The sequence below is a fragment of the Castor canadensis genome, chromosome 11 (assembly GCF_047511655.1).
Source record: "Castor canadensis chromosome 11, mCasCan1.hap1v2, whole genome shotgun sequence".
NCBI lineage: Eukaryota > Metazoa > Chordata > Mammalia > Rodentia > Castoridae > Castor > Castor canadensis.
This window is the reverse complement of record NC_133396.1, coordinates 106,232,798-106,248,052: the sequence shown is the minus strand read 5'-3', so window position 1 is coordinate 106,248,052 and position 15,255 is coordinate 106,232,798. Positions and strand designations below refer to the sequence as shown.

The following is a 15,255-nucleotide window of genomic DNA, read 5'->3' as shown; positions in this document are numbered from 1 at the left end:
AGTAGCCTTCACTAGACACTGAACCTGCTGGCACCTTGATCTTAGACTTCCAGCTGCCATAACCATGAGAAATAGCTTTCTATTCTCTACAAATTACCCAGTCTCATAGATTTTGTTACAGAAGTACAAATGAACTCAGAGAATAGGGGAGCAGGCCAGGTACCTCTAGAACATTCCAACCCTGAGGCTCTATGGCTTTGAGCCAGAATATAGTTGAGAGTGACCCAACAGTATTTCAGAACTATTCCTTGAAAATACAAGCCATCTAAACTACCAAAGTGGAACACTGTTCTAGAAGGTACCTACCCCTACCCCATCCTTGAGGGAATGCTGGGCCTGGGGTCTTCATATGAGCATCTGGGACAGGGATGAAGAAGGCATGGCCTTGATCATCTGACCTTACTAGAATTTAGCCAAGTGACCAGCAACTCTTGTGGATGAGGGAAGTACTGAGTACATTCCTAACAAAAGCCCCCAGGAGATGGGATAGCCATGCCTTTCCTCTCCACCCTCCCTCATATGAGCAGCAGCTATCTTGCCCTATGGAAGGTATGTCTATCCCTCCCCTCTGGAGAACATCGCCCTAAGATAGCTCCTCTCTCCACTCTGAGGAAGCAGGACTCCTAGTGGCTAAGCAACCAAACCTAGACCAGGGGAACTTAGGACTCTTAATTAACAGATGAGAAAACTGAGGCCAAGACTACAAAGCAAAGTGATGGTATAACTAGTTTCGGAGACCAGATGTCTTGAATCCAGCACCTTTCATTCAAAAACGTGGCTACAAACACCTGCTCTTTGTCAGAAAGTGGCTCCCTGGAAACGTAAAGGGTAATGATGTCATTGTCCCTAAGGTGGGGAAAGGAGATGCTAAATAGAAAACTACAATATAGCCAGGTGAGGTATATAGGAGGAACAAGCCCTCTCTCCTGATGGCTGCCTGGCTCCATTCCCATCCTCTTTTGGCAGAAGACAGGAGGCGGTGCTGCCAGGTGCAGAGAGAGCATGAATAGAAAGGCATGGTGAACTTCCCTCAGATAAGGGGCTGGGTCACGAGAGCCAAGAATGTAGGCAGAGACAAGCCAGAACTAGGAGGAAGCCAGACACTTGCCAGTACTGGGCAGTTGTGACATTGGTCATTTGGTCAGCTCAACTGGAACGTTGCAAGGCCCAGTTAGAAGCGGTGGGACAGATTGATAGGAAAGAGACCAAAGTTTCCATTTCATGGAATCCCACTGTACCCTACATTCTCTCCAATCCCCTTAAGAATTCAGCAAAGTGACCATTGTGACTCTGTGCTAGTTACTTCTGACTAGTTGCGACCAAAATACTTGAGAGAAACAACTTAAGGGAGGAAAGGTTTATCTTAGCTCATGGTTTCAGGGGTCAATGCATTACGGCAGGGAGGGTGTGGTGGAGCACATCATGGTGGCCACAAAACAGAGAAAGGGAATACAGGAAGAGGCCAGGGCAAGTCCCCAAAGGCACATTTCCAGTCACCTACTTCTCCAATTAAGCCCCACCTCCTACTTTTTACCACCTCCCAATAATGACATCATCTTATGAATCTATCAAGAGATTCATCCATTAGGTCACTGGAAATGCCTAGAGCTTCAAGGTGTTGCTCAAGTGGTAAAGATCTTGCCTAGTAAGCTTGAGGCCCTGAGTTCAAAACCCATGTACCTCAAAAAAAAAAAGAAAGAAAGAAAGAAAGAAATATCCTCACAGACACATCTAAAGGTGTGCTCTAATAATTTCCTAGATTTGCAATCCAGCAATCCAGTCAAACTGACAATCGAGATTAATTATCATAGATTCCCATACTTCAAGTAGCAAAACTGAAGCCCAGAGAGGCTGCTACCAGCCCAAGGCCATCAAGAGTAAAGTATTAAGTTGGAATTCAAAGTCACTGATTTGAGCTGGAGATAAAGCTCAGTGGTAAGGTACTGAACTGACATATGCAAGGCCCTGGGTTCGACCTCACTGCAAAACAAAAGCAAAAAAAAAAAAAAAGCAAACAATCAAAGCCTTGGTTTCACTTTGTTTCTCCAAACTGTGAATGTTGGGCTAAAATAAGTGAGCCAAAGAGCATCAGCTACTGTCCATGGTAAGGGCTGAAACAGATTGGCCGTGAGCTGAGGATGGGACACAAAGGTGTTCAGCTATGTGATGGCCTGCCAGCAACATGGCCCTGCCACCAGGCCAGAGCTCAGGTCACTCTGCAGCTGGGTTGGATCAGTTCTGAGGACTTCAGGCCCTGGAGCAGGAACAAGGACTCCAGGAGATTCAGAAGGAGACACCTGACTCTACCCCTCGGGATGCCTGGAGCACAAAGAGGAAGTAGTCAGTATGGAACTGAGGCTGGGAACTGCTCCTCTTCTTCCCCTCCCTAGAACCTGGAGCTTGGATTGAACAGGGTTTTGTGATTCTCTTTGGCCTCTGTGATACCTTCCCACACAGGTCAGGGTGATAGCTAGCAATAGAGCCTACAGATGAGAACTCCCAGGCCACCTGGGACCACAGCTGGTTGTGGGTGGAGTGGATCCCAGCCTGGAACCTAGACGGGTGACTCCTGTCCCGACTTGTTCCTCAACATGTTCCTTCTTGCCTGTACTCCTGGCTCTTGTCTGGGGTCCACTGAACAATAGTCTGGATTAAAGTTTACCCGCTTCATCCAGTTTGGACTCCATGAAGGAAACTGCCCCGTGACATCTGGACTCAGCCCTCAGAGTATAGCCTCAGTCCAAGCACCTGAGACTGCAAAGTCTGGAAAGTCAGCCTTTAGATTAGTGTCCTCTGGTCACTGGCAGACTGGATCTCTGCTAAGGTAGCTCAGATTCAAAGCCTCTATATTTCATCCAGCTGCAGCAACCCCAAAACTCAACCAGAGCAGAACCCCTCCCTCTTTCAGACCATGAAGCATCCACGTCACATCCATGCTAAGCACTGCCCCAAAGATGTTGAGGAACAAAAGGGCCTGGATTTCCCTAGAGTTATTTAATTGTATTTTACAGAGCACTCTAACTTACATTCCATGTTCCATAATTATAAGAGCCCAGCAAAGTTGAAACAAAGCCTGCATGTTCCAGATGAGAAGACTGAGACCCAGCAAGATCACAGGACCAACCAAAGACACACCAAAAGAAGAAGTCATGGCCGAGACTCAACTGCAGTTTTTCTGAGTGCTGGTCTTCGTCAGTCTCTTGCCTGTTGCCCAGATGTGAATCTAACTATGCTCCTTTGGCCAAGGCTTGGAGAGTGTCCAGATTCACAGTAACATGAGAAAAAACATCTGGAGAGTTTGGACTACCCAGGCCCACAGTGAGCAGATCAGCCTGCGGTGCCAGGTGATGGGTACTCACTGTCACAAGAGGATGCCTCAGGTCTGGTCACTCCAATGTGACCCTCCCAGCTCAGGTCAAACCATCTTCCCTATGTCAGGCAAACTGGAAGGGCACCCAGAGGACTTGGCAATGTTTCCCTGGATGCCGAGTCACTCCTGGGCAACATGAAACAGAAACCTCATCAACATCATGCTTCTACTCTATCCCAAAAATGGCAGGTCCTGGTCTGGTATCCACAGTAGGGAGAGTCCACACATTTAGAACATAGGTGTTTGCTATGGTATGTGTATGTGTGCGTGCACACGTGTGTGCAGGGCAAAAATGGCCCCAATCGTGAAGCCATGTGAGAGCCCTCCCAGATGAAGATAATGTCTCAGCTGTTCCAAAGTCACACAGGGCTACTGCACAATGCCCTCCCAAGGGGAAGCTAGCATCCTGTAAAACCACCCAGGTAACTGGGTTTGAGGTGTGAATAGGCTCACCCAGAGCAAGGCAGAGGGCCACTGCATAAAGGCAGGGAATGGGGGAACCTACCTGCACTTCCCGTGTGTGATAGGCGATGATCAAACCCAGCAGGATGATGGTGGATAGACTGATAAGGCATTTCAGGGCCAACGAAAACATGGAATCCTGCAGGAGAAATGGAGAGAGAGTTAGGGAGGGCCAGGGAAAGGGGTGGTGTAAAGGGAGAAGTGGGGACACACAGGGACCGCCACTAACCCCTGCTGGAAGCAGGATGGAGCCCAAAGTTAGCCTGAAATTTGGACTGTGCCTGGGCTGGCTCTGTCTCCTCAGCTGCCCTCTGATCCTTTGCTTTCGAGGGTTACATCATATTTGCATTCTCAAGATGAACCCTACTTGGGCATGATGTATTATGTTTGTTATACATGGCTAGATTCAGTTTGTTGATGTGTTATTTAGAATTTTTGTCTCCATGCTCATAAGTCATGTGAACATAATTCTTTTTTGTGCAGCTATTATATGGTTTGGGCATCTATATCATGCCAGCTTGGGTCTTTGTTTTTCTTTTAACAAGCCCGAACCAGAGGATTCCTGAAGTCCCTTCCATCCTGACAATACAGAGTACTTTCAGGAATGAATGAGAAAGTACTGGCAGCTGCTCCTGTCTCCTGGCTTAGGCCAAGGGTGGGGGAGGGAGGCAAGGGCAGCAGAGGAGGTATGGAGGGAGGAGAGGGGACAGCACAGGAGCAGAAAAGGGTCCTGGTCAGGGAGAGCCCTGGGGTCCCTCCTGGTAGGGGTGGGAGAGAGAAGGTGGTACATGGTCTTCACTGCAGCCTTCAGCCCAGGATGCTTAGGGCCCATTCTACTGGGCCCAAACCCTGCCACAGCTGCTGAGAGCTATGTGACCGAAAGCTGCTCACTCTGCCTCTCTGCCCCAGGCTGCCTGGTATGTCAAGTGGATAATATCCACCTCATGGGGCCATTGTGAACAAGAAAGGACATAGTATGTGGAAAGTGCCTGCACTAGTGCTGGCTCCATAAGCATAGGCTAACCATTACTGCCTGCTTACATCTTCTACAAGTCAGAGTGTCTGGTTGGGACTTGGTACATCCCAGGCACCGACTTTCTGGAAGTAGAGTTGCTCTCATTCTCAAAGGAAAATAGAACACAGTCTCGAGCAAAGGCAGTACATAGATCCGGGCAGCACTTTCAAGCATTGCTTTGTGGTAGCTCCGCGTTCAGTCCTGAGAGGTACACGCAGCCAAGAAACAGCCCCTGTCCTCAGGGAACAGGTGACCAGGTGATACGCAATTTCTGCAATGAACCTTTCAGTTTATAAGGCAGTTGTACAAATTTGTTCTCAATAATCCTCACTGGGGGAGGGGCGGGGGACAAGGGGGAGGGATGGCCCAAACAACGAATGCACATATGAATTAAAAAAAAAAAAAAAGGTTGGAAGGAATGAGATTTAGGCCTCTTTTGCCTGTCTCCCTTTTACCACGTGACAACACAGCATTCAAGGCACCTTCTTGGAATCAGGTGGAAACTTGACTGTGGATTTCCTAACCTCTAGAACTATGATAAGTAAAATTTCACTTTGTGTAAAAACATTAATAAATAAAAACTTTTTAAAATCCTCACACAGCTCTTAGTCTTTATCCCAACTTGATAGACATTAAAAGTAAAGGCCCTTGTACCAGAGTGCAAAGTCAAAGCCTCTGACTCCTAGCCCAGAACACTACCCATTTTCCACCAGAAAGCAGGAGAAAAGTGTGCAAAATCCTTTAAACAGACCTAGATGACAACTTATGACCAGGGACCAAAGTATGGTTAGATGGGAGGAATGAGTTCTTTCCTATAGCATAGTAAGGTATTATGGTTATAATGATCTGTGGCACATTTCAAAATATCTTTAAAAAGTATAAAAGTTTTCAACATATAAAAATGTGTAATATTTGAGGAGACAGAAATGCTTATTACCCTGATTTGATACTGCACATCATACACCTGATCCAAATTATCATACTCTACCATAAAGATGCACAGATACTATGTCTCAATTAAAAATTTAAGACAATAATGGAAGAGGTTTCAGAGGCAGGCTATGATTAATTGCCAAGTGAGATCTAGAGTAGAGCTGGGGGGCTCTACTATCACTGTGGAGGATGTTGAGAGGTGGCTGAAATCTGTGGAGTTAGGTGGTGGTGTCCAATATGGCAACCACTGGAGTAAGAAGGCATAGGCTTTGAACCCACGATTTCCAGACACCCAGGTCTATGCTCTCAACCACTCCCTGTAGGCTGAGATGGAATGAGAGCAGTTCTCCCTGATGTCAGTCTCACCCCTCATTTCTTTGATGTGATTACTGAGGCCACAAGCTAGGGCTGGGGATGTAAAGAAGAACGAATGAAGTAACCCATTTGTCCACTCGACAATTTCAACACTTCTCATTTCTTGTGTACCTACTAGATATCCCACAGAGTACTACATGTTCTAGGCCGTTCAGAAGATTCCTAATCAGGCTGGGTCGTGACTTAAGTGATAGAGTACTTGCCTAGCAAAGCACAAAGCCTAGAGTTCAAACCTTGGTACAACCAGACAGAGAGAGAGAGAAAGGGAGGGAGGGAGGATCCAGCTCACCAGAAGCTTCTGGTATGACATATATACAAACTCTCACTTTCTATACAGTATGGAGAAGGTCTCCATTCTGCGCTAGGGTTGGGGACATTGGGGACATAGCTCAGTGGCAGAGTACTTGCTTAATAAGCTACAGGTCCTCAGTTCTATCCCCACCAACAGCATACACATGCACACAAAGAGGTCTAAACATTAGTTTAGCCTCTTCTATGTTCTACAGTTTAACAAAGAGCAGCCTGCAATCATTTACTGATCACACCACACACTTGTGGGGTATCTCATGTGATCCTTGTGCATGTGATCACAAAGAAAAACAGCACAGTTCTGGACGCTCCAGCAAGTTCTGATCTTTGGAAGTCCTGTGTGATACTTGAGGCACTGTCTCAACCTCAAGACCTAGCTGGGGCTGAAGAAGAGGCAGGGAGACCAGGGATACTCAGGCTGTTCTAGGATGAGGCAAAGCTTCTACAGGGATGAATTGGGGACAGTTCACAGGGTTTCCCAGCCAGAAATAACCATCAGGTCCTTCTCAAATGGGCCTGAAAGCATGTGGGGAGCATCACGCCTACCCCAGGAAGAGTTTGGGATCAGCAGTACATTTCAGCCTCTGATTTACTTCTTATGGCAGAAATGAACTAAAATCACAATCCAAGTCCATTACCATCATTTTTAGAGGAAGAGGTAAAGAGAAAAAAGCCAGATGCTGTCTCCTCTCCTTTACGCCTCTTCCATTTGTCCTAAAACTCAAAGACTTTTCATTAAAAGGCAGTTCCCACCTGCTCCTTGGTTTTGGCCTGAGTGGCCTGCTGGGTCAGCTCCAGCCATTGGGAGACAGTGCTGGTACCTGGCTCAGTGGGGACCTTTTGAGACTTTACAGATTTCCTTGTATTCTTCATCACATGTCAATAAAAAAATAAATCATCACCCATTTTTAATAGCTGCAAAACATGTCAAAGAAGTCTGGTTAGACTTGAAATGTTTCGATTTGTTAAAATGTTGATTTTTCATTTTTTTCTCTTTGCCGCCTGAATTCCAGTGAAGCTTGAAATTGATATGGCTCTTCGGGTGATAGCAGCTACATGGGGCAGGCTAATTAGCTGCCAAACAGTACATGGTGGGGCACCTGCCCTGTCTGCTGTGCTCTAACTCAGTCCCAGCTGAGCACCTAACAGGGCCTCCCGGGGCTGGGAAGAAGTCCTGTGGTCAACTGGTCAACCTGTCTCCCCAGTAACTCAGAACTTTTCAATGACAAAGCAATAATCCTTAGCACTCAAGACACATATGAGGGCTGGCAGAGTGACTCAAATGATAGAGCACCTGCCTAGCAAACATGAAGCCCCAGTACCAACACCCAAAAATAAAGATGCACATGAACTATGCATGCATGATGAAAATAAAGCAATTTATTCCTAACAGCCCAAGAATATTCAAGTGGTTCAATCCACTTGAGACCAGTAGCAATGGAACACTTACAGAATACTTGATGACCTGGAGAAAGGTTGCAAATATAATATTAAGTTAAAAAAAAAAATCCTGATCCCCAAACTGTACTGCAGCATGCTTCCGATTATATATTATTTTTAAATGTTTAGTTTTCTTGTGGTGCTGGGGAATCAAACCCAGAGCCAGACAAGTGCTCTGTTTTAAAAACTTCAGAAAATTACTGGGAAACTAAATCCAATATCCTACATTGTGGGTTGTTTTCTTTGTTTTGTTTTGGTTTTGTTTTTGCTTTTCTTTTCTTCTCAAATTGTCAACAATGAGAATACACTATTTTAATAATTCAAAAAGTCTGTTTTTCAAAATCTGAACCCTGGACTACTAGGAAGAGATTTCCATGCAGATAGGAGACTCATCTTTATTCATGTCATGGCTGGTACCCTGCCATGGGTGGCCCTTGAGCCTCCAACCCGTCCCTGTGATGGGGATACCATTTCATTCCCTCAATGCCATGTCCTAGTGTCATGTTATAAAAAGTCATGTTCTCAACTCACAGCAGGAGATTATATGTTCCTGCCAAGTAGGGCAGGGGCCTCTAGCAACCCTGGGGCTGGGTTGAGGGGTTCTCCCCCACCTCAGATGACCTTATTTCCTTATTTGATTCACAATCTACCTGAATTCATGGAATAACATAGAATACCATATGACCCTATAACCTACTTGATCCTCTGAGTGTAAGAGGTGTTTAATAAATGCTTCTTAAAACTAAGTGATAACAGTACTTTGATTTTTACCTACCCTTTCCTGAATACTGGTAATATACCAGTTATTAGAATAACCCTCCACACATTTTACCTCAAATTCTAACCTCACATACAAGGTCATAGTGTCTCTGTTTTACTGATGAAAAAGCTGAGGATTGGAGAGTTGTTGAAGTGACTTTTTAAACATCACACAACTAACCCAGATTTTAGTTATTTGCCAGATTTTTCTATGTACCATGCTCACCCTCTGCCTTTGCAACATCCTAGGTGCCCATGTGAGACAGGGTGTCCCAGTGGTGTCTGGCTATATCCATCAGAGAGCTACAGAGGAATTTGCTAGCAGGGTAGGAGGTCAAGCCACATTCCTAGGAAATGTCTCCATCTGTATGGTCCCTGTTCTGCTCCCAGCCATGTATCAGTCCTTCACAGACCTGTCATTTCTCATTGGTGACAACACTGTATAATGAAGAACTATTTTTTTTTTAGTACTAGGGTTTTGAACTCAGGGCCTCATACTTGCAAGGCAGGTGGGCTACCACTTGAACCACTCCACAAGCACACAGTCCTTAGTTTAAATCCCAGTCCCACCAAAATAAAAAAGTAACTATCTTTTGGCTGGTGGAGTGGCTCAAGAGGGAGAGTGCCTGCCTAGCAAACATGAGGCCTGAGTTCAAACCCATACCACCAAAAAAAAAAAAGAAGAAGAAGGAGAAGAAGCCCTATTACATGAACCTGCCAGGCAAGGTGGGCATCACCAATCCACTTTTTTAGAAGAGGAAACTGAGGGTCCAAAAAGTTAAATAGCTTGTCCAAGGGCATGGCCAGCAAATGGCAAAATCAGAAGTTGATGAAGCTGAGTTTTATATCAGACCTGTCTGCTTCCAGGCTCTGAGTTCAGCTGCCCCTTAGGCTCGGCCCTGCTGGTCTCCAAGCTCTGTAGGGAAGTTTCTCAGAGCCGCTCTAGCCCTTCCTCCCCTGGGGGGCTGTGCACAAGTGATGGAATGGATTCCCCCACCTCTGAGCCAGCATAAAAATTGCTCTCTAGGCCTGCCTTGTAACTTCCAAAGACAGGCCAGAATTGTAATGATTATGGTAGCTCTCAGAGACTTTGAAGTTCTAAGTGTATTTTATTGTTTGGAACATCGGGAAAAAAAGAAAAATATGCTTACAGGCAGTCACGGAAGGGAACTGAACCCAAATGAAATAGGAACTTAACCAAGATAGGGGTGTGTGGGCTCTTTCCCCAACATCGCTGGTACCCTCTGCATGTGTGCATGTGTGCCTTTGTGTATCCACACACATACGTGGTCAATTTATGATTTCTGTCACTGGTTGAAACCCCCAAAGGGAAAGAGGTGATAGCATCAAGTCTGTATTTCCTGAATAAGGTCTGAGGTGTCTCTGTGACATTGCCTCATTTTGTGCATCCAATTTGGGAAATAATTGAGTTAGAAATCTTTTCTGTTTAATAAGGTCAACTTTTCCTTCAATTTCATGGAAAGCCTCCAAAATTGATTGATATTCAGCACTGGCTTGATACTGTGGTTCTGTAATGGCTGTCCTAATTAGACACTCTTTCTAATTAATGCTTTGCAGATTAAGCCTTTCCCCTGGTGGGAAAGCAGCGTTCCTGGTTGGTGTTCTCCAGGGAGACCCAATCTCCTCTTCTCTACCTGGGGCCTTCACACTGAGCCTCCCTAGCTATCCTCCTCCCTGGCTCTCATCCCATGATGTCATTTTCTGACCTTTCACCCTTATGCTCAGATTTTAGCTCAGGCTCCTCCTCCTGGGCAGAGCTGCTTGATTTCATTCCAGTCATTGGCCCTGCTAGCATCCTCAGAGTGACTTCTCAGCCTGGCTTCTACCAGAAGGCAACCACCAGAACCCTGTCGTGAGCTCTCCAGTCCAGAATGGAGACACAGAGTTGCTCAGGCTGTCTGCATCCTGTCTTCCTGAGAGCAGGGGAAGCAGGTGATGGTGCCACAGTGAGATGGGGGTGTGCTGTGACGGCCCTGAAAAAGGAGTTCCAAGACCCTATGTGCCTCATTGGCAAGAGGGCTCTGGAGGAGAGCCCCTGGGGCTTGGTTGCAGAGGAGGCAGGTGGTAAACACCTGACACTGGACAAGTTGCTTCACTCTTCTAGGCCTCAGTCCTCCGGGAAAAATAAGACTCTGTCTAAATAGTCCCTAAAGTCCAGCTGAGCCTGCTGGCCTATGGTATCAGGTGCATACCAGCCATGGCACACATACACAGATCATAGCTTTTTTAAGGTTTTCTGCATCCCACCCCAGGAATTTTTACTTGATGAAATTGTGGGTGTAAAACGGTCAGCTGCAAAACCCACTTGTGCCATGTTCTCCTCAATAGACCAAAGTGAGGCTCCTAAGAAAAAAGGTTTTTGTCATCTCTTTCTCAATAACATGGACTTTGAAGTCAAAAGGCCAGAATTCAAATCATGTCGTTGTCACTGATTAGCTGTGTGACACTAGGACAGTCCCTTCACCTTTCTGGGCTTTCAGTTGCTTCTCTGCAAACCAGGAACCCTTACTTTAGACACAGGTATTAGGGGATGAGATGAGACAATGCACATAAAAAAACACCTCATTCTTTTTCCACACACTGAAAATACCACATACTTTAGTAGCTGACACCCTTCCTCTTGCCACACAGATGAGTGTGGAATCAACTGGTCCTCCATCCAGAGCTGCTGGTAACATCTCCAACATCAGCATTATATGTTTACAACAATTTACAAAATACTATTGGCATCTGCAGAGGGCTAAACATTCCTTTGTTCATCTACTCACATGACATATAATTACTGAGCACTTGCTGTGTCCGGGCACTGTGCTGGGCACTTACAAAACACCAGCCCCCTCCCACCCCCATCCCTCCAGCCCTAACCTGCTGAGCCTGAGTCTACCTGAGTGCTCCCAGAAGCTAGTCCCAACAGCTGGCACCAGCATCACCCCCTCAACCTCACAGCCTGGCCTCTCCCCACTGGACACCCTTCCTGAGCGCTCAGTGCTGCTGCCAATGCAAGGTCAAGAGACAAGTGGAGAAAAAAACGTACCGGTGGGGAATCCTGGAAGATGAGCTGAATTGGGATGGTGAAAAATGGGTGGGAAGCTCAGACTGAGGAAGAAGACCTGGTGCCTGTGGGCTCCACTGATCAGGGTGTGGCCAGGATGAGAGAAGGTGGCTGTGTCGAGGCAGCAGACCCCAAGCCTACATCCCAAATGGGAGGTGTGACTGCAGCCTCGCCAGCTGGAGGACAAAAGGACCTCAGAGAGCTCCTCCAAGGTGTTATTTCTGAAAATACACCTCCCCTTGGCTGTGCAGATGAGGACTATGGTCGCCTTTTCCTGCCCAGCTCCCACCATGGCCAAGCATCCAGCCTGAATGCTAGGATCCAAGCCTCAGATCCCTCTTCCCCCTTCCTCTCCCCTCGTCCTGAGCCCCTTGTGTGGATCAGGCTGTGTCTGCCACAGGTCTCAGTGGCTGCAGAGGGGGCTTAACCTCACAGCCACCTTTTCTGCATGTGACTCTCCTTACTCTAGCTTCTGTTCTGGGCTCACCTCCTCCCACACAGCTGGGGAGTGCTTGGCGGGGGGTGGGGGGGGGAAGCTTAGGCTAAATCATCCACACTCCACTCTCCTCTCAGTCCCACGCTCGGCAGGGCCACTGTGTGCCAGCTGACCAGCTTGGGAGGGGTTCAGGCCTGTACCCATGAGCAGATGGCTTCTCTGAGCCCTGACCTCCTCTGCCCTCCTCAGCCACAGTCTCTGCCTGAGGTCTTTGTACCCGTTATCTCAGCTGGGCGCTGTTACTTGCCTAAATATAACACAACACGATCCTAGCACCAAGAACCCCACTAGCCTGCTCTGGGCCCTAGTCCCTTCCTGAGGCTGACCGTGCCTGGTATTTGTCTCCCTGTCAACACAACTGGGGTGGGTCAGAGCAGTTTTCACCATCTAACCCAAATCACCTATTGCTGCTGTTACCACTGTCTTACCCCAGTCAAAACATAAGCCCCAGAGGGCAGGTTTTTAAATTTCATTTGTTTCCCCCTATGTCTCCATGCTTAGAATATTGTTCAGCACATAGTAAGTTAAAAAATATTAATTGAATATTTGAAAGAAGGGAGCAAACTTTAGAGATGTGTCAACCAGGTAGAGAGACATGTCCATCCTGAATTTCTAAATTCATGAAAATTGAGGGAAGAGGATTAAAAAAAAAAAAACAGCTAATATGTATGGTGCACTTGCCCAGGACCAGGCACTGTGCTCACAGCCTTAGAGCCTCAGAGCAACCCCATGGGCCCATGCTACAGACAAGGGTGAGGGGCCCCCTTGCTTCCCCACAGAAGGAAGCAGTGAGGACTAGATTTGAACCTGGGCAAGACTGACTCCAAGATCTGTACTTTTATGGCCAAGGGTCTGGGGGGAATCTCATAACACCCAAGATGGCACTCCTGGGAGCGTTGCCCTTCCAGGCCCAACATTCCTGGGTGGGACTAATCTCATCACACCCAGTCCATGAGCAAATGTACCACCATTAAACCTGGGTGGTTTAGTGGCATGACAGACAGTGAGCAGCCTGAAGTCAGGACTGGAGGCCATGTCACCTCTGCAGGTCTGGCCCAGCCTAGCATGGGGAGAGTAGACAGGAAATGCTTGTGAGTGAAGGAAGCCAAAGGTCTCAGAATAAAACTCATAAAGTCACTTTGGCCTGGGGCATTTCTCTATGGTCCTCTACTTTGTCAATTCCAGAAAAAGATGGAACTTGATGCCTGAGAGACATCATGCAGTTAATAACAAGGACATTCAGGTCTGAGCAGAGGGTGGCCTGGTAATGCTTAGTGAAGCCAGCACAATGACCAGGACACCAATTAAGAGGAAATAATCCTCCCCAGGCCTAGCTGTCCCACTGTGTGATACCCCAAGGAAAGCAGAGAAAGGTCACTTGGGAGACCATGCTCCCAAAATATCAAGTCGAAAAGGATCACCCCTTCAGGCCACAAACCTAATTCCAATTAAGGAGATGGTTTCCTTTACAAGGTCTGGGCAGAGGGGAGACCTGGCATATCATGAATTCTCTCCTGCATGCTTGCTTAGTGCTTATTTTCCTGCACCACTCACAATATTGGCAAGGATTCCATGGGATTCAATCAAAAATTTTATTACATGCTTGCCATGTGCTAGACACTGTGCTAAGTATGGGAGGTAGAGAGACACAGATGAGGCATTTTCTAAAGGTCATTTGGTGCTTTGTGCACCTAAGGTAGCCAAAAGCTGCCCACCTAGGCCTCTTCCAGACATAAAGCAAGCACTTAGCAGATGTTTATTGGGTGAATATATGCAAAATACAGCCTTAAACTTTTAACCTCCATACAGCTGTGGCCTCATCCCAACAGAGAGTGGAGATGGGATTGAACACACCAGGCCCCAATTGCCCAGGTCTTAGAACAGAGGGACCTTGGCCCCACCCTAGAATAATGAACTCAGAACATCTGCAAGGGAGGCCTGGGCACTAACATTTGAAAAAAGATCTGTGGTTCTAATGTGTAGATTGTTGATGGCAACTGCTGCTTTTGGCCACAAGAAAGAAACCCAGAAAGCAGCGGTACCATCACGGTCCTGAGATACCATCCGACAGTCAATCATGCACAGACAATGGAGTCATGCACAGACTCTCTGAATCTTGGAGTTGATTGAAGCTTCATGGCCCATCCTCCCCTGTGGGATTCCTGGCCCAGGTCACCCAGGCTCTGCTTAGTTGCCTCCACAGACTGAGAATACACTTTCTCTCAAGCCAGCCTTTAAGAGACTCTATTTAGATGACTTTGACTTTTCCAAAATCTGCCTTTAGCCTTCTTAGGTGCTTGGCCTGCAGGAAAGGTAGGCAAACACCTGTATGAAGCCCCCACTCCGACTTTGGCATCATAGGTGCCTCTGCCAGTTCTCTCACCACGTGAGCTTCTCCCCAGGACATACGCACTCAGAATGCCAGGCCTGGAGGTGCCCCTGGAGATCAGCTAGAGCCCATCCTCATCTCATGTGAGGACACCAAGGCTCAGTGAGAATAGCTTGCCCCTCTCACACAGCAGCCTGGGTTGAGCAGATGCCAGGCTTGGGCTCCCAGGCCTGTGCTCCCTGAGGCAGGCAGCCCTGCCCACCCTGGGTTTCGAGGAATCTCTGAATTCATCTGTTCCCCAAAGTCCTGGTCCCTAGCCTGGAAGTCACCTTCAAACCCATCACCTAGTCACTGTTCCCATCACCAATAAACAATCTGGCAGTACTAGGGTTTGACTCAGGGTCTCACACTTACTAGGCAAGTTCTCTACCACTTGAGCCACACCCCTGGCCTACCAATATACAATCTGCTCCTGGTTGCCTCTCAGCCTCCTTGGCTGGAGTGAGTGCTCTTAGCAGTCAGCAATTGCATGAAATCCTCGATGCCTTCCCTGGCTGCAATGACTACACACCCACCACCACACATCAGTTGTGAAGATCCCCCCACCACACCTTCATTTTGGAGGCATATGCCTAAGGTTTCTGGACCCAACCCGATATGCCTGTCAGCCTGGGGTGCAGAGTTACGGTGAACC

General features: G+C 47.2%; 1 protein-coding gene across 1 annotated transcript in view; it reads right to left on the bottom strand.

Annotated features, from left to right (window-relative positions):
- Kcnn3 (potassium calcium-activated channel subfamily N member 3) overlaps positions 1 to 15,255 on the bottom strand; it is a 157,527-nt gene that overhangs the window by 107,255 nt on the left and 35,017 nt on the right. The window contains exon 2 of the mRNA XM_020166218.2: positions 3,876 to 3,971. Within this exon, the coding sequence (XP_020021807.1) occupies positions 3,876 to 3,971 (96 nt within the window). The remainder of the gene's footprint in view (positions 1 to 3,875; positions 3,972 to 15,255) is intronic.